Here is a 19,373-nt window from a genome sequence, read left to right as displayed (position 1 = left end):
CGTTTTAGCCACGTATTAAACCACTTAAACCTAAATGCTTGAAAGCTCTTGACTTGTTGAAAGTGGGGAGGGGATCAAGCTACCTTTCTATATCGATCTCTCGAGCGTTATAAACTTGATTATGGCTCCATCGTTTATGGTGGAGCCTGCAAAAGCAGCCCCAAACTCCATGTGCCACTGTCATTGGATCCAGGACAATATCTTCTAGATTGTCAGACAACAGTTCTATTATTACAGCTGAAACTAAAACCATATTAACGGCTCTGAAATAAATTCAAAGACACCCTAAACATAAACTGTATATAATCTTTTACGACTCCCTTTCTTGCCTTCTGGCTAGTAAAAATATTTCATGTAAACATCCACTTTTAATTGAAATTGTTGAATTGTATAATACGCTTGCTAATGGCAAATACGACATCGTCTTCTGTTGGTAACCCAGCCACGTAGGCATTTCCGGTAATGCAATGGCCGATCTTGCTGCCAAGGAAGCACTCAACACTCTGTGACATCACTTCTTATTCCATAAACTGGTTATAAAGCTAACATTAGATCTTATATTCGTGATCTGATACAGAAGAAGTGGGACACCCAGGTAGGCATCAATACATTACATGAAATAGAACCCTTTATTGGTTATTTTTACTTGGGTTGTCAGTCCAGCTTTGAAAAGGTCATTATGAGAGGATGCCGTATTGGTCACACCAGATACACGCATAAATACACATTGAAAGGTGCGGATCCTCCATTTTGTATCCCTTGTGATGAAAGAATCACGGTCAAGCATGTTTTGCTTGATTGCGTTGAATTTTCCATCACAAGGGATACCTAAATCACGTAGTATGGAGGACCTGTTTCCTAATATCAGTTCTCAATTAATTATAGCATTTTTAAAAGAACTGGATTTGTTGAAGAATTGTAAATAGATATTTTTTATTACTGGTAATTTAGTATTTGAGATTGTTATTGGGTGTACCCTCAAAGGGGGTTGAAGTATTGTAAAATTATTGTCCTCCTTACAGGGTACGTAAGTCCCAAAACATTCGATGTAAATTTAAATCTACCAGGTTTTTAATCGTAGTATTCTTGTCATTTTAAATTTGGCAAGCATTTCGTACACTCGCCAGCAGCTGAAGGGATGATGTAAATCCAAGTAGGGTCCATGCAGGAAGTATAGGTACTGTAAGTCCCCATGGTCCCTAGTATGGTGATCTACCTTCAGTTGTTGGCTATCTGTAGCCCGTGTTTTCTAATGTATTGTCTTCCTTAATTACAATGTTTTAGTTTTTCATGCTGGTTTTATATTCATATCTGTGATATTCTAGTGTTTTTACTATCTTTTGTCGACAGATGCTTATGTTACACAAATATGCCATTTCAGTGTTATGTTCCCGTCCCGATATGGCTGAAACGTTGCCGATCTGACGATAAATATTAAGTCACTCCCTCACTCATAACCTAAGCTTGTTTAAAGGGACACAGAATTCTTTCTCAATGTTTCTTGGGTGTGTTCCTGATTGGTTGCTCCTTGTTTCGTTCTTGTTTCTGAAAAAGAAAGGCATTGGGTTGATGATATTGCTTTAGTTTAGAGGCTGCTTATTCATGGTTCTTCAACCGAGAGAGCCGGGTCGAGTTTTCCTTCAAATCTAGTGCAAAGTGTAAAGGCTAAGGATAACAGTACAGTCAAACCGTGTATAACGGTATGTGTAGCATTCAACCAGGACATATTGACAGATGTCGTTATTGCTCTAAAGATAACTGCTCTGAAGCAATATAGTGGAATCAGACAGGATCCTTTCTTTACAAGTTTAATTTTAACACAATCACCTGCACGGGATACACCCGGAGCATGCAAGATACCAGTGGGGCAAATTGTTAGTGGTATTTGTTTCTGCTGTTTATATGCGAAAAAAATCCTTCAATGTCAAAAACCATACATGTAGCCCATTGCAGTTATGTTTAACTGACATCCGTACTTACAGTGAAGAATGTACTTGTAAAATCATAAGGTCCAGTTGTATTTTCCCGAGACCACACATATTTGTTACATTAAGCAGGAACAGTGATCAAGCCAGTTTCTTGGTTATTTTTACGGTGATGATCGAGCCATACAGATGGGGACAAAATAGCAACCATGGTGTGTATGAAACTATTGCTTGCCTCGATATCCCTTCCAAGCATCGTGTACGTCATGACAATGAATGAACAATCGACTTTCTCATGAAAGAACATTCTGACTAAAGAAACTGCGACTTATTCCATATACTGGGAAGACAGTAGCCACAGAAAAGTATCACTTTTCGGTAACCCTTAAACTGTATTGTGTCAAATCATTATTCACTAAAACGTCGTGGGTTTTTTTTTGTTGTTTTCTTTTTCTTTTTTCTTTCATTTCTTTGTGTTTGTTTGTTATTTTCTTCTTCCTTTCTCTTTTTTCTTTCTGAGTTATGTTTTTGTATCAGCTTGTTGAGTTTTGCTTTGCTTATATCAGCTGGTTGATTTAGTTTGCAACTTCAGAGTTGAACGTTCGTTCATTGTAAATACACAGCCTACTCCAAACTCGTTGTTAATGTTTTGCGTGTTATCTACATGGACCGCTGATTTACTAACCGGAATAAAAGAAGCATTATGGAAACCTGTATTCATATGACCCACATTTGGATCAGCTTTAGTCTGGAGTGAGTGATATGCAGGCATACATTCTACTTCCGTGTTGATCTACCCGGTTACACAGGAAGTCTGCAGTTTGTACCTCACAACCCCAGTTCCCAGTCGGTATGTATAGTGTATATATTTCTTTCATACGACATTGCGTATTTGTACTGCCTTCTCAAGGAGATTGTGACAGTAAACATTGGCATCAGCTTATGTATTTTCACTGACAAGGTCTCAGCACTATAAACAGTCAACGTTTTGGGTTTGCCTGTCTATGACGTATGTATATGGATGTACAGATTTGTCTCCCTTTGCCCAAGCTAGTGTTACATCATATATTTCAATATGCACGCGTGCAATGTGAACGTGAGTCATACTAATGCACAATGATATGGGGTTTGTAGTGTGTATGTCCACATCTTTCCTGGTTGGAAATACAGTAAATGCTAATAAGCAAGAAGATTTCAATTCATTTGGTGTCGTAGAAACAGAATGTGTAGATGAAAATATCCAAACACTTATATATATCTCAGATGCGGTTGATTATCTTCCTTACAGGGAAAATACTACTTTGGCAACTCAGGTAACAGGTACCTCTTAGGTGTTTCAAAATCTAGTGATCGTGTATCGCGACGACATGCGACCTTGTCATCATCATTCGATCTTGGAAGTACCGAGTGACGAACCTATGAAACGTGGAATTCCTAGCCATATGTAGCTAACTTGAAGTGAAACATTTGTTGTATGTGTTCGTGTATAGGAATAGGAATAGTAAACTATGCTTTGTGTCAGAGTTCATAGTTTCAAATGCTTTCATACGAATCGAAGATCATGATGAAGGCATATTTCAAGCTAATACGAACATATTCTTCTGAATCAATAATCATCATGGAAACATGTTAATATTACAGAATGATAGTGTAGCCCATAAAAGACACACAGACAAGGAAAGGAAGAAAACACACACGAAAAGCACACACACATACACACACATTCATGGCATAGTAACTGCAAACAGAGAGTAACGAGTAACAGTGACCCTTCACTTTTACGTATATCTCGTTGAAAACAGTATCTATATACATGTTGAAACTTTATTTCAGATTGTTACGGAGGTGTTAGACAAACGGCGTGATGAACACGACCCCAGCTGCAATATTATATGTGGTAGCAGGTGCGTTTCTTATGACGGTCATATCATGCAATGTCTTCCTAAGGTAATGAAGTAAAAACATATAATTACATTACACAAACAAAGTCAAACAGTGAAAGTCTCTAGCTGGTGTAATACACCGCCCTGCTTTGTGAATGACCTTCTTCATAACCACATGTTTTCGGTGTGCAGGTGTTGTATCAGGTGCAGCCAGTGCCAGTCCAGTGTTGTCTGCAGTGTCTGACACAGCCAGGTTCAGCTGGGAGATTACACAGGGAGGTCTTGGGGCAGGAGCCAGTTTCTATGCTATCAGTCCTGCTGGTGACACTGTGTTCATAGTGACAGGTTCTGGGATATTCCTCCCCACTGCCAATTACAGAGATAGACTGGTGTACCAGGGGAACATAGCAGCCAGGAATGTCACCTTCACCCTCAGCAACATCCAGACATCAGATGCAGGGACATACACGTGTGGGAATGGGGGTAGCAATAGTGTGATACAAAACTGTGGAAGGAAACTTGTTGTCCTGGGTGAGTAGGTGTTCAGTTGTTGTTTATGGATGTTTGGAGAGGCCTCTGTATGTCCCTGATGCATATTCGGATAAACTATATTAATGCAGTATATTAGATAAGATCTTTCCCTCATGGTCTAATAGATCTATACATGTATAATTTACCCAAAACCTCACATATCTAAGTGAACGCACTGCATGGACCAAAGCTCAAAATCTATATGATGCTGGATAACTACTTTCAGCTTCACCAAAATGAATTATTTCAGCAGTTGATGTATTCATGAGTATTGTTGATGTTGAATAGTTGATGTAAATGACGATCTCTAGGGACAGTGGCGTAGATGGTTACACAGATTACATACGCATTATACCATTCTGAACAATGCCGTTGTTTTACTGAAAAAGAAAATTCATACTTTAAAATTTTTCATGCGTCTGAATGGAGTGGTTTTCTTGTTTGTTTGTTTTTTGCTTTGTTTTTTGTTTTGCTTTTTGTTTGTTTTTTGTTGTATATAGAGAGATGGGAAGGTGCCCACATACAAAATCTCTACATCTCCCCATACCTGAATACCACTCTTCCTCATCACAGTACTCCAACAACACGAATAACAAGTAACAGAATATATGGCGTTGATAATCGAGATGACGGTATCGAGAATCGAGATGACGGCTTCCGTCGCTTCCGTTTTCCGTTTCCGTTCACTGCCGCAAAGAATAATATTCGTAGTTTCAAAAGAAATGCGACATTCATGTTTGTTTTTGAAATTGTCTTATCGACTTTACAATCATAGCGAATGTGTATGTTAAATGGTCTTTGAAACCAATTGTCGAAATGAAACTTCTGAAACAAAACATCTAAACTAGCTGTAACAACTGAACCTAATTATTGGACACTTTTGAGGGGAAAACAACAGAAACGCATGCCCTGACTGGCTTGTGCACGTGAATTTAATGATACAACACTTTCTTCAAGAAAAAACGAGAGAAAAAGAAACTTTTAAAAGATGCAGCGGTGGTTTCTGTTGTGGTCTCGTTCAGAATGACTCATAGAATGTCACGTCCGAGCAACAAAGCACGTCGAAGTGTTCTTGGGATGATTAATGCTGGTTCCAGAGTTGTCAACTTCATACGAGATATGGGAGTACATCGGACGAGAGCAAAATTAAAGGAATTCTGTGAAACATCGGCCTAGAGATGGAAGGCCACGAGTGACGTAACGCAGTCAAGATCGTTACATAGTTACGTCTTCGCGGTCTTGTGGTCTTCGCAACCGCACTCTGCCAGCTACTGTTACAGCCCGATAGACAGCTGTGCGTCGACGTTTAAGAGCACACAGACTTCACTGTAGGAGGCCCTATATTGGACTGATGTTGATGAAACGGCATCGTCGTCTTCACTTAGCATTGCCTCACCAAGATACGTACTGGAGATATGCACAGTGGCAGAACATTGTTTTTCTCAGGCGAGAGTCGTTTTTGTTTCCAAGTAGCAGATGGAAGAATGAGAATATAGCGTTTAAGAGACATACGCGTTCTGGAATGTGACCGTTGGGATGGGGCTTCCTTTATAATTTGGTAGTGAAGGCATGTGCCACCTGTAATCTTCCAACACAACGGTCAGGGTCGTGAAATGGGTGTAACTGCATGATGCCACTGTCGTCTAGTTCTTTAGACCCAGACCACAGTTCCAGCACGATAACGCCCTCGCCTACACTGTCATTTTCATAGGAGCATTCCTGGCCAATCACCACATCCAGATAGTGGCTTCGCCACCTCTTAGTCCTGGGTTTACATCCCTGGGACGAGCTGGACCGACGCCTTCGTCAAAGACCAGTTGATCCAAAAAATCGGCGGCAGTTGGGGAATCCAGTGTTGAATGAGTACAATAACATTCCCCGTGATTTCATTCAATTGATTTATGTCAATAAGAAGACTCTGTACTGAAGTGAAAAGCAATACAAGTGCTGATAACATCAAATGTCAGCTTGAGCTTCTGAACTTGTCTAATGTCAGGGTAGACTCAAGAAACATTTCCTCAGATCTAAAATCTATTGTTGTTGCTGTTGTCGATAATCATTTTTTGGTGCTTTCTGGACATAACATGTGGTGGCTGGAAACATGAGTGTGGTGTAACAGCTCTAATTTCAAATGAGCATGTCGCGTTTCATTTGGAATTAAGTATATTATTGTACTTTGTCCAGGTATCTTTTCAAGGAAACTGCACATTGTTTCATACATGGCATCAGGGGCTTGAATTATATTATATACCTTGGGTCCACATGCACAAGCTACAGCGTTACTTAACACAAGAAAAAATCAAGACGAATCAGATACAAAAACATAAGGACATATTTCAGCATTAAGTGCGAATGTATCTTGTAAGGTAAACCCACAACACCTGGCCGTCCAATGTCAACAACACCTGTCTACACACAGCAAGTGAACTTGACCTGCAGCTCCACCTCTACCTCTGTCCCAGCTGACCATGGCCTGACCTTGACCTACAGCTGGCAGCGTGACGACACTGACATCACAGTTACCTCCCCTGGTTCCCCTTACGCCTTCACAGTGAGCTCCCGGGACAGTCACAGCTACAGATGTAGAGCCAGGGAAAGTCAGGGTCTAGAGTCAGAGTGGAGCCAGGTGTACAACATGGAGCCTGAGTGTGAGTATAGCATACACATTACTCATTCCTTAAAACCTGATCATAGGTCAATATGGGTAGCAATATACAATTATGCGACCCAAGATGAAAAACAGAAATGTGCAAAGAAAATGGAAGGAAGCATAAAAGGCTGACAAGAGTTACAAATATTGATTTTCGTAATAAAGCTAACCGTGGTTTAGGAATTACTGAAATTATTACTCACCCAATGAAACGTGTGATATGTAGAAATGGACTTGCTCGTCAGCTGGTCGTCTGTATTGGTCGTCAGTCAGCTGCCTTTACTGTCATCTTCTGCTAACTACTTCCTAATAGACCCAACTATTTGGAACAGTAACGCACAAAAGGTGTATATCTGGCTTAATGTATTTACGGTTCAAATCATACATACATGGCGAGTGCCACATTACTATTTATTCCAGACGGCCCCTACCAGATCTCCCTCACCCCTTCCACCTCCTTCTACACTGTGACAGAACACCAGGCTCTTCCATCAATTACATGCTCCGCCCTCTGTAGACCCGGGTGTAGCTACAGGTGGTTACACAATGGAACAGTTTTCAGCAGTGGAACCGTGCTCAAGGGTCAAGCTGACAGATCCAACACAGGCTCCTACAGGTGTCAGCCTTATAATACATACGGGAGTAGTGACAGCGTTACAGTCGGTGTTGATGTCCAGTGTAGGTATATTGTCTACACCAGTGACAGTGTTAGTCAATGTTGATAGTTTTTTGCGCTTCTTTCAGTCCCTGTTGAATTCAGTGTGCAACCAATACAATGTCAGTGATGCACCGGTTCATATTTTCAGATCCAGCAGACATAACTATATTTACCGTCAACTCTCACAAAGACTCAGTGACAGTTAACGAGTCTGTTTTGGCCACCTTACGCTGTCAGGTTGACAGCAAGCCATGGTCAGTCATCAGGTTACTCAATGGAACTGAGGACTTGACTAGGGCAGATGACTCTTTAACAGCAACATATAAACTGCAATCAGCAGACTGCAGACAAAGAGGGAACTACTCTTGTACTGCCTCTAACGACATCGGGGAACCTGTCAACAAGACGGTGGAGTTGCTGGTGAAATGTAATTTCTGTTTGGTGCTGTTGTAATGGTTTCATGTACGGTGTTTGATCAAATAAAACCTCGTCAATAACTGTTGAGACTAGGACATCCAACAATGATTTGATTCTTAGCTATGTAATACCATCGCTACAATCTTATAAAACGAGCACAATAAGTAAAGAAAAGTCATACATCTCGACAAACTCTGCAAGGTTTCTGTTTGATATTCGCCTTGCTCTTCCTTGTTTGACCACGAAAATGGGTATTGCTTCTTCCAATTCAATATGAATGCTGTCCTCCTGATTCAACCAGGTTCTCATCGAGTGTCACTCAAATAGCATTTGTCCCCGAAACTTTACGTGACGTTTTGCTTTAAATTTAACCAGGTTTACCTCGACTTGATGACTCAGTGTCCCAGCAACTCAGGTTTGCCGCAATGCTGGGTGGTGACGTGACTGTGTCTGTGTCAGTCCTGGCCTACCCCCTTCCTACTTTTACCTGGAGTAGATCCATCAGCACCAGCCAGGACCTCACTGGTTCATCCAGTCCGGTCTCAGACATCTCAGTCACTGCTAGACTACACCTTACTAACCTCCAGCAGCAGGACTTCGGTGACTACAGTCTTACAGTGGACAATGGTGTGGACAGATCAGTGACACACACTGTCAGCATAGTGACTGAAGGTGTGATTTCAGGTTTACCGGGAGCTTATGTTCAACTGTCCGTATATTGTTTTCTGTTTATTAATTCGTATTTTTGTTATCTGTTGCTTATAATTTGTTTTCATTTTTATTCATTTGAGTTTGGCAATTAATGTACCCGGTGTACAATTATCTCGTGTCTTCATATTGATATGTTTCAAGGGCCACCACAGACACCGACACAGTTTAGAGATCTGGATAATTCAACAACGTCGTCGGTGTGGTTGTCGTGGCTGCCAGGTTTCAATGGAGGACAGCCTCAGACATTTCTAATTGAGTATCGTCAGTTTGCTACAAGAACGTGGACTGCTTACAAATCTTATGGTGACACAAGCGATATGATGGTGGTGGAAGTAGCTGGCCTTATATCTGGAGAGATTTACATATTCCGACTACAGGCTGAAAATGAAAATGGGGATTCCAACAGACATGTCTTTGTAGAAACTACAACTGCAGGGGGTACGTGTCACTCATTCACTCACTGGCCACTCTGATCATCGCATGGAGCATTCGTCAGCTGCAGCAATGAAAGCGTATGAATGCCTTTTTGTGTGGTCAGTGTATTTAAGTCTTTCCAAAAGGTACCTAAATGACCAAATACTTGAACAACTACAGTTATAAATATTTGTGTGAGTGAGTTAATATTTAACGTCACATCGGCAAATGTTTTAGACGTATCGTGAAGAGTAAGTGAGTTAACATTTAACGTCACATCGGCAATATTTCGGCCATATCGTGACCAGAACATTTAACACTGGGAAGGAATGTACATGGTAAAAATCTGCCAACGATGGACAGTTAAAATACTAGAATATCACAGATATAAACATGAAACTAGCATGGAAAACTATAACGTTGCACGTAAAGAAGACAATGCAATATAAAATACGGGCTATAGATCGCCAACAACTGAAGGTAGATCACCATACTGGGATTATCGTGAAGAGAACATGTTCGAAAGTAAAATGGAGTAAGTGTATAGTGTATATTAAACCTGTCGTCAGACGACAATTGAACAACTAGAATATCACAGGTACAGCAAAAACAAGAACGCTAAACTAATGGATACCATGGATACCTATGGATACCATGATCATGCACAATGGAGGCAGATTAGAACGAACAGTTTTGCAATTATTAGATGGATTATCGTGGATTATTTGAACTCGTGGGCGGCATGTACGGCGGCGGGTTTTGGTTGTTGGAGAACACCAGGAAGGAGGTGAAGACCGGGCTAGCTATTCTCGAAACGTTCGTAGATCTACTAACTTCTTAAGCTCATTCGTAACACATTGGCTGCGATCAAAGTTAAGAGTCCGTGGGGCTACGGATGTTTCGAGAATAAGGACCCTGGCCTTCCTGAACCCATGCATGTTGGAAACAGACAGTTACTTCCTGGTCAGACTCCCGAACTGTCTGATGCATGTTATGGCATCATTGCATTGCCTGGTCGAATATTTACAGACTACCATCACTGTCACTTATATAAAGCAGACAACAAACAAGACATTCAAACTATGGATCAGATTTATACATTGTACTCATCTTTCGAATTTAACCTGTTCCATCTGTATTTAAATCTATGATGTGCAAGGGCAGATGGCCTGGTTAAATGTAAACTGATGATTATATTTGTGTGAGGCGTCGCGAAACTAAACACAGGTATGTTTTACTTGAATGCAGTGACGTCATACTAGCATTTGACTGTATGACATTTTTATTTTCATTATAGATCCACCAGCCCAGCAAAAGCTCGACGTTGTGTGTACAAGTACAGGAATCATAGCAGGGGCGACAGTAGGAGGCATTCTTCTAACCCTGCTAATTGGAGGAACTGTTATAATGGTTCTGTATAGAAAGGGGTACAGGTTCGGGAACGTTCTGAAAGGTATACATTAACTGTCCTGTAGTGAACATGGCATATGATTGAAGTGAATTTGCATAAACATCTGTTTTCAAGATTGTCAATGATAAAAAAGAAGCCAATCTGCACTGCCAATGAAGATGAACTTTTGCGCATCCACAAGTTCTGCAATAAAGAAGTTGTCTTTCCACAAAAAGTGATACTCTTCATCCTAGCATCTTCTAAATGCCACTTAATGTTGCACCGCCTTAATATGTCTGCAGTGACCCCCTTATCCTTCCTACGTTTGATGTGCCATTTGATGTTTTTGCCTCACTGTGTATGCCGTCTTTTTATTCTTTTTTTTCAGATGCTCGAAAAAGGTAATTTATAAATACCAAAGTTCAGAAAGTAACTTACAGTTCGTTAGCAACAATTAAGTTTTACATACTGATGATTTATAACTGCCAATCCTTTCATAACGGGCCGATTATAAGAACCCTAGCTGATACTGTTTTGCAGTTCCAGCCATCCTGAAGCTGTTGAAATGGACAACAAAGGATATTCATCATTAGGTATGTACTGGCCATTGCATGTTTCCCTTATGTTGATGTAACACTCATCTCTTGATCTGGTAGCTCTAAACAATCACGATGTGTTTCAGATCAAATCAGTGTTCCAGCGCAGTATTCGGATTTGGAGGAGGAATCAGTAAATCAACAGTACTTACAGCTGAAGATTTATGAGAACACAAAAGGTATATTATTGATCCGTTTTCATATTTATTGTGAAAAGAGGAGGCTGTTATTTTGATATTTTTTAACACAGCTGTGTTATGAATGGTATCTTCATGTTGCAGCAGACACACGTACCTATGAAGGCATGACAGAGACTCCCCCTTTGACCTATGAGTCCATAAGGGCATCGCCATACCAGAACACCGGGGCACTTTCTCAAGGTAACGAAACCATGAAACACTTCTAGTGAGGAAATCATCGTCATCGTCATGAATTAACTGTGCCCATAAATCCCTCAATATCACTACTCATCATGATTATTCTCTGTCTTCTGCACAGTACAATGCATTGCTTTCAGTTGGTATCATTTACTGTAGGTGTAATTTCCTTTATTTGTATATTTTGCAGGCGCTGACCTTGGAAATAACTAACGAAACACAGTATACATCATGATATCAGTTTCAAATATCTATAAAATGTTCGTTCAGTACAAAGCATTGCTTATTTGAAGCAAACGTCTTTGTTATTGTCTTTAATTTGATTGAAGTGCTAAACATGATCAGTTCATGGTGGTTAAGTTCATATCGTCTTTGGCGACTGTTTATCATTGGATATTCCACATACTTGAAATCGAAAGGAGATTGACAAATCACGCTCTCATTTCGCCACTATGCACTACTCACACTGAGGGGCAAACATTCTAATAGGAAGTATTGGGAGCCTGGTCCAAAGAGGTAGGCGTGTTTCCCTATCAGATGGATCAGATGCGCGATCTGGCAGTTCATCATTTTGGAGAAGACATTTTTCACTGTGCCTTTCTACCGTTTCAGTTTTGTTGAGAACGTTTTGACATTTTGAATTTTCTAGTTTGCATTTCCAGAAGGTGTGCATTTGATGTATGATTAAAGTGGTAATTCTACTCAAACTACTCGAGTAGTTATTAGTTAATGCTGTTGAATTGAACAACTGTAAAAAAGTAAAACCTGCTTCCAAGGACAGCAACCAAGACTTACTCAAACATCTTCCATCTGCATACTAGTATTTGAACATTATCCTAGAAACCTCTGATCGGGAAAACAGGTGAATATCCAAATGTGTCTTTAACAGGAAACAAAATTTGTTGGCATAAATATGGTCCGGTGTAGACTTTGAATGTCAACGCAATAATTTTTTATGTCCATGCAAGAAAGGTCCAGGTCGTTGCTTAGTTGCCTCCTAAGGGGGAATTGAAACCCGACAGCATGGCACGTTTAACGGTCATAAACCAGAGAAATACAAGGGGGAATTTTCAGTCCGAACACACAATGGCTTTCATATCAGTTTACTGTGACAGTACTATACAGAGTTGGCAACAAGGTCCACATTTCACAACCAGTGTAATCAACACAACTCGGAGGTAAATTACACTCGTAAACAACTTGATGCATATCACTGAAGAAGGCTATTTACAGGAATCAGTTTCAAGCTATGTATTAAATAACCAGACACACGCCTGACAGTTACGAGTTGAGGTGACCAAGTGACATTTGTATAATATACCATATGCAACAGTCAACTCTTCTGTCTACCGTGCACCCGAGTATGAAGATACCGATCTACCAGTAATGACGAGTCTGGTCTATACGTAATAACGAGACGGACCTGCAGTTAATAACGAGGTCAGTCTCCAAGTAATAAAGAGAGTGGTCTACACGTAATAGCGAGACTGGTTTACAAATAATAACGAGATCAGCCTACAAATAATAAGGGGGCGGGTCTGCAAGTAATACCGAAAGTGGTCTACACATAATAACGAGACTGGTTTACAAGTAATAATGAGACCGTCTATATGCAATAACGAAACTTGTCTACAGGAAATGACGAGACCAACATACAAATACTGATGGGAATGACATACAAGTAATAAAGAGGGTGGTGTTCGGGTAGTAAGGAATCTGGTGTACACGTAATAACCAGACCGATCTAAAACGAGAGACCACTGTACAGGTTATAACGAGACCGGTGCTGTACCCCTGTACACTCACCCGCCAGACACAGACCCAGAATGCAGGGTAAATGGGCCACAAGGTCGCACTGTACAGATAAAAGTATGTAACTTGTCATTGTTGAACACATGAATTTACACCCAAAAAATTACAGTCTCGCCCCTTTCTCTCTGATTCTCAAATAGGAGCATATATTTTGTATTTGTGAATAAGAGCGTAGGAAACGCTCACACGCATATCTGCCATTTATCCTCAAGCAAAGGACCTATTAATATCAAAGGCGATGACTGGGTATACGTCAGTGGAGTTTTGTATGCATCCGTGTATGTGAGAGATTGCATTGTTTGGGTACATGTCAACATAATAACCAAATATATGGGACATTGATAACGGTTGAGTACTCGACTGAGCTATATTTAAACACTAGTGAACTACTTGGAAACGAGTGGCATGTGCGTACACCTATATTTTACTTCCGTCTTGAGCTACCTGGCTACATATGACGACTGCAGTGACAACCTTAAGTCTCAGCAGGTATGTCTGATGTATATCCTCTGTCTTTATCGCATAGCATCTAATCTATCTATGCTTACTTCTTCCGCTATGTTGAACATTTCATCTATGAGCGCTTATTCTACAGGAGATTGTATAGGATTAACCCATATCTTCTCTATATACAACCTCTACAATGTCTCCTGGCATGTGTATGTGGACAGCTATCAACACATACATTGTCACTAAATAGGCACTGGTGGGACGGGGGTGGTGGCGCTGCAGAGTCAGTGCCTAGATCCAGACTGCCAAGCTGCCAACTTCCGTTTACACCAGTATGGATCTCTACACAGGACATACGTATGTGACACCAGAATGAAACTGCTCCAGTAACTGATGCTGATACATTTCCACTGGAATATTGCACATAGCAATAGGCGAGAGAACGCTTGAAGGAGAATGTTTCGGCGACGATATTGAAACCTATCATGTTGCTGACGGTTTTGCCTTAGCGTGTAGCAGGCAGCTACTTACATTATCAGGCTGACAGTCATGGGAGTACATCTACCTCATTGAACAATTCTGTGATCATGTTATATGCATTTTCTTCAATATCATAGTCTTTGAGTGGTAAATGTGTAAACGCTAATGATAAATAAATACAGTGTGAAGCACCAATATACCATCATGTGGTTTAAGGGCAGGTTACATAACTGTCATGATGTAAATCCAACTAGGGTCCATGCAGGAAGCAAATGTACTGTAAGACCCCATGGTCCTTAGTATGGTGATCTACCTTCTGTTGTTGGCAACCTATAGCTCATTTTTATATTGTACTGTCCTCTGTTTTAGGTCTATTCACTAGTTTTACATTCTACCCTGTGATATCCTAGTTAGTTTTACTGTCCTTCGTCGACAGGGTTTTACAATGTATGTCATATTAATTCTTTTGTATTTTCATAATTACTCGTTCTCGTCACGATATGGCTGCAATATTGCCGATGTGACGTTAAATATTAACTCACTCACTCAGTCACTCACATAACTGTCAATCCCTTTCCGTTAATACATCTGAATCTTCAATCATATCTAAAAATATCTTTATCGTTATGCATAATTTAACGTGTAACACAATACCACCTGTGATACCACACCATTGTCAGGCTGGCTTAGTACAGAAAGACAGACGGAAAGAGAAATAAGTGATTCTTTGCTCATACCCACATGCGAGTGCTGTTTATAACAATGCCCAAATAATACACGGTAAAGCTGTATTCCAGATCTCACTGCGCCCTCCGACCAGAATGATGAAGATGATATATGCTGCAACATTCATATTTCTGACTGCAGGTACCTACTTTTTCCTTCTTCTAAATTCTGCCTGAATTGTTACTTTAAACTTATCTAACTTGAACACCTGCGAAAAATACATTTCTAATAGAGTGTTTATCTACCTGGGACAATGTTTGATACTGCCTCATACTCTAAAACTATAAAAACTTTTCATGCCACAGGTGTTATATCCGGCGCACCCAGTGCTAGTCCAGTGCTGTCTGCACTGTCTGACACAGCCAGGTTCAGCTGGGAGATTCCACAGGGAGGTCTGGGGATAGGGTTTACCTTCTATGCTGTCAGTCCTGCTGGTGACACTGTATTTGATGATGGGACATTCGAACCCCCTGCCAACTACAGAGATAGATTAGTGTACCAGGGGAACATAGCAGCCAGGAATGTCACCTTCACCCTCAGCAACATCCAGACATCAGATGCAGGGACATACACATGTGGGAATGGAGGGACCAATAGTGTGGTACAGAACTGTGGACAGAAACTTGTTGTCCTGGGTGAGTGGCTACGTTACGGTTTTTTCTTTGTTTAGTAGCCGATACTATATGTCTGAAAGACTGTTTTAAATAGTCACGACCATCAAAGAATGTAAGAAAACAAATATAACTGTTAGTTCGTGTGTGAATCTAGAGACTGAGACCGTTGGGTCTAGTGATGTGAACACGTTCGATGTATCATCTGTAAGGTGACACGGAAGGTAGTTAAAAGGTGCGTGTATGATTTAAACATTACCTTTTATCATGTGCGTGAGTGAGTGAGTTAATAGTTAACGTCACATCGGCAATATTGCAGCCATATCGTGACGAGAACATTCTTGAAAAAAGGAATTTATGTATATGGTAAAAAACCTGCCAACAAAGGACTGTAAAACAACCAGTACATCACAATAAGAATTAAAACTAGCGTGAAAAGTTAAACCCAATATCATTATTCGGACAGTACAATGTAAAAACGGGCTATAGATCAGCAACAACTGAAGGTAGATCACCACACTAGAGGTCATGGAGACTTACAGTACTTCTGCAACCTGCGTGGTCTTTTATCACGTGACTTTCTCGGAGGAGTGTCCTGATCACGAAATGATGATATTTGTTTTCAATGTAATGTAATGTAATGTAATGTAATGACATGTTATGTAATGCATATCAATGTTGAGTGGGTGTAATGTTTGAACTAATGACAAACTCAGCAAGAAGTCATAGCTTTCAATATCCCCCGCAATGGCAAAATATTCTTAAGAATACGTGCACTAGTTATGATTATATGTGCCAGATCTGGTGAAGAAATAGAGAATGAGTTTTGAAGGTTTGCTCTGGGAAAGTACCCTACCACCAAGTTGAGACAAAGCTGTTGCCATGGAAATGCCAAAATTATTTAATTCAGAAATTCAGACCACTAAAAGGCACCAATACACTACCAGACCTGTAAATGTGCCAAGGTTGGTGAAGGAATATTAATCGGTTTCAAAGATCTCATCAAAGACAAATGTGCACGGACGCACGGACGCACGCGCGGACGGAGTCCATTTTTAACCCTCCAGATAACCAGCGGGGATAACAATCGTTTTATCACATTTGCTTTATAGCTGATCATCCGCCTAAAGGAGATAAATACTTTGAACTCGTAGAAACGAAAACACACAGCACCTTACAAACAAACACATTGTCTGATGTTTATTAACATCATCCGCCTAAAGGAGATAAATACTTTGAACTCGTAGAAACGAAAACACACAGCACCTTACAAACAAACACATTGTCTGATGTTTACTAACATCATCCGCCTAAAGGAGATAAATACTTTGAACTCGTAGAAACGAAAACACACAGCACCTTACAAACAAACACATTGTCTGATGTTTACTAACATGCTCCTCTCGTCAATGATGAATACATTCACAAGAAAGACTTGTTCAAATACCAATCTGTTTATAGAATTTCCTGAAACACATAAACCAAATCACGGTACACTATAGTTTAAAGTGAAACAAATGTAAGTCTGATTGTTTTGTAAGAGAGCAGAACCTTCAGGGAAATCACAAATTTCCGAAAAAAGAGACATTTTCAAAATGCAGTACTCTCATTAGCGTCCTAACAGAAATCAGTCTGTACCAGGTTATCTAGTATTAATGCTATGAGTGAGTGAGTTATAATTCAGTCACATTATTAATGTTATGAAAGCCATACACATTCTGCCACACCCTGACCAACAACCGTCACGTGTAGTCGCATGTAATGGAGCACAATCCTCACCAGCAAAAGAAGAGGAACATAGATGGCATCCTAAAGAGATCTGAAAACGAAGCTCTGGTGATTTCGACGATTGCATCGTGAAAGTACGTAGGCGATCGGAGGGCACAAACAGTTTTGACATTATAGTGGATGCCCAGTCGATGTCATGACGTTTTATTGACAATGGTCAGGAGGTTAAGTTATATAAAAAGCAAACAACAGTATTATTTATACCAGATTATTAATACCACTTCAAATGCAAAATCAACTGCCTTATAACCGAAAATAGCAAGCATAAATTCAGTAAAATCAGTCGTCTGCACTATATACATGAGAAGCCCCAAGTACCACAACTCTTAATTGCCCTGTAGAGCGAAAACAATGGCTCATCGTCGAAAACATAATCGCGTGTATAAACAATGTTCCTCAACAGAAGATACACCGCGCCACGTCGTGAAATACCAGTCTGAAGACTTGAGGGTGCACAGCATTCATTTAATCAGGAATTCCGTTCTTGATATACCTATGTGGCAAAATATTGCTCTGCCATGTTTTTAACAATCTACGACAACTGTGCTATTTAAGGAAAGTAATACTGTGTGCATCTCAAACGAGTAGCGTCCCTTGTGTCCACGAGTGAACGTACATAAACAATTTCATTGATAACATGGACCTGCAGTAATGGCCTGTCCAGTAAATTCACACGATTTGTTGCATTTTGTCATAATGACTGAGTTGGGCTGCACGTCACATCGGGATTGCTCCAGTCATGTAGTGACGAGATCAAGATTCCATTTGTTACTATTGTCATTACGAAGATGATAGTTTACTCTAAACAGTCATTTGTGACGTAAGTACAGATCAAAATAATTCGTCTTGATTCCTATGATTCAAGAATTGTGAAAAGATTATCAGTAATTATATTCAAGCATTAGACCGAGTATTCTTTCACTCATTACGTCTTATCTCCTCTATCTTTTTAGTAAATCAGTATACAACAGCCATTAACAGATGACGTATTTTGTAAGGCAAACCCACGACACCTGGTCATCCAATGTCAACAGCACCTGTCTACAACCAGCAAGTGACCTTGACCTGCAACTCCACCTCTACCACTGTCCCAGCTGACCACGGTCTGACCTTGACCTACACCTGGCAGCGTGACAACACTGACATCACAGTTACCTCCCCTGGTTCTCCCTACACCTTCACAGTGAGTTCCCGGGACAGTCACAGCTACAGATGTAGAGCTAGAGAAAGTCAGGGCCTGGAGTCAGTTTGGAGCCAGGTGTACAACATGGAGCCTGAGTGTTAGTACAGCATACACATTACTGATAACTTCAATAGTCATACATAAATCCTGTCCACATGGACAAGAATGTCGAACGCCGAAGTCAGCTACTGGCATATGGCCTTGTTGTTCGCATGCCATCAATACATCAGGAGTTTACTGAATGATTTAATCACCGACTGAACGGGACACATTTCCTCCAAAAATGTCGATATCGGACTGGACTGTCCGTGGTCATCAGATGGTTACTGTAACCTGTTTACTGTTAATTCCAGACGGTCCATACCAGATCTCCCTGACTCCTTCCACCTCCTCCTACATTGTGACAGAACAACAGGCTCTTCCATCAATCGCATGCTCCGCCCTCTGTAGACCCGGATGTAGCTACAGGTGGTTACACAATGGAACAACTTTCAGCAGTGGAACCGTGCTCCAGGGACAAGCTGACAGATCCAAGACAGGCTCCTACAGGTGTCAGCCTTCTAATACACACGGGAGTAGTGAGAGTGTTACCATCAGTGTTGATGTTCAGTGTAAGTATATAGTCTACACTGGTGACAGTGTTGCTATTCAGCGTAAGTATATAGACAGCGTTACAGTCAGTGTTGATCTCCAGTATAGGTTAATAGTCTACACAGTGCCACAAATCAGTGTTGGTGTTCAGCTAGATACCACACTGGTTTAGCATTCAGC

The 19,373-nt window shown here is 40.6% G+C and overlaps 1 protein-coding gene and 1 pseudogene across 2 annotated transcripts in view; both read left to right on the top strand.

The window, feature by feature from the left end:
- Positions 1-2,695: 2,695 nt before the first annotated feature.
- On the top strand, positions 2,696-11,581 carry LOC137296950 (protein turtle-like; annotated as a pseudogene).
- A 2,218-nt stretch (positions 11,582-13,799) lies between these two features.
- LOC137287454 (protein turtle-like) overlaps positions 13,800-19,373 on the top strand; it is a 66,521-nt gene continuing 60,947 nt past the window's right edge. Inside the window, exons 1-5 of one of the 2 annotated variants that reach the window (XM_067819765.1) lie at positions 13,800-13,853; positions 15,092-15,161; positions 15,326-15,655; positions 18,418-18,699; positions 18,956-19,213. In XM_067819765.1, coding sequence (XP_067675866.1) covers positions 15,116-15,161; positions 15,326-15,655; positions 18,418-18,699; positions 18,956-19,213 — 916 coding nt within the window. In that variant the 5' untranslated portion in view covers positions 13,800-13,853; positions 15,092-15,115. The remainder of the gene's footprint in view (positions 13,854-15,091; positions 15,162-15,325; positions 15,656-18,417; positions 18,700-18,955; positions 19,214-19,373) is intronic. The other variant, XM_067819772.1, reaches the window with a different exon arrangement.

The sequence above is a fragment of the Haliotis asinina genome, chromosome 1 (genome assembly GCF_037392515.1).
Source record: "Haliotis asinina isolate JCU_RB_2024 chromosome 1, JCU_Hal_asi_v2, whole genome shotgun sequence".
NCBI lineage: Eukaryota > Metazoa > Mollusca > Gastropoda > Lepetellida > Haliotidae > Haliotis > Haliotis asinina.
Note: the sequence above shows the minus strand (reverse complement) of the source record. Positions and strands in the feature narration are given on the sequence as shown.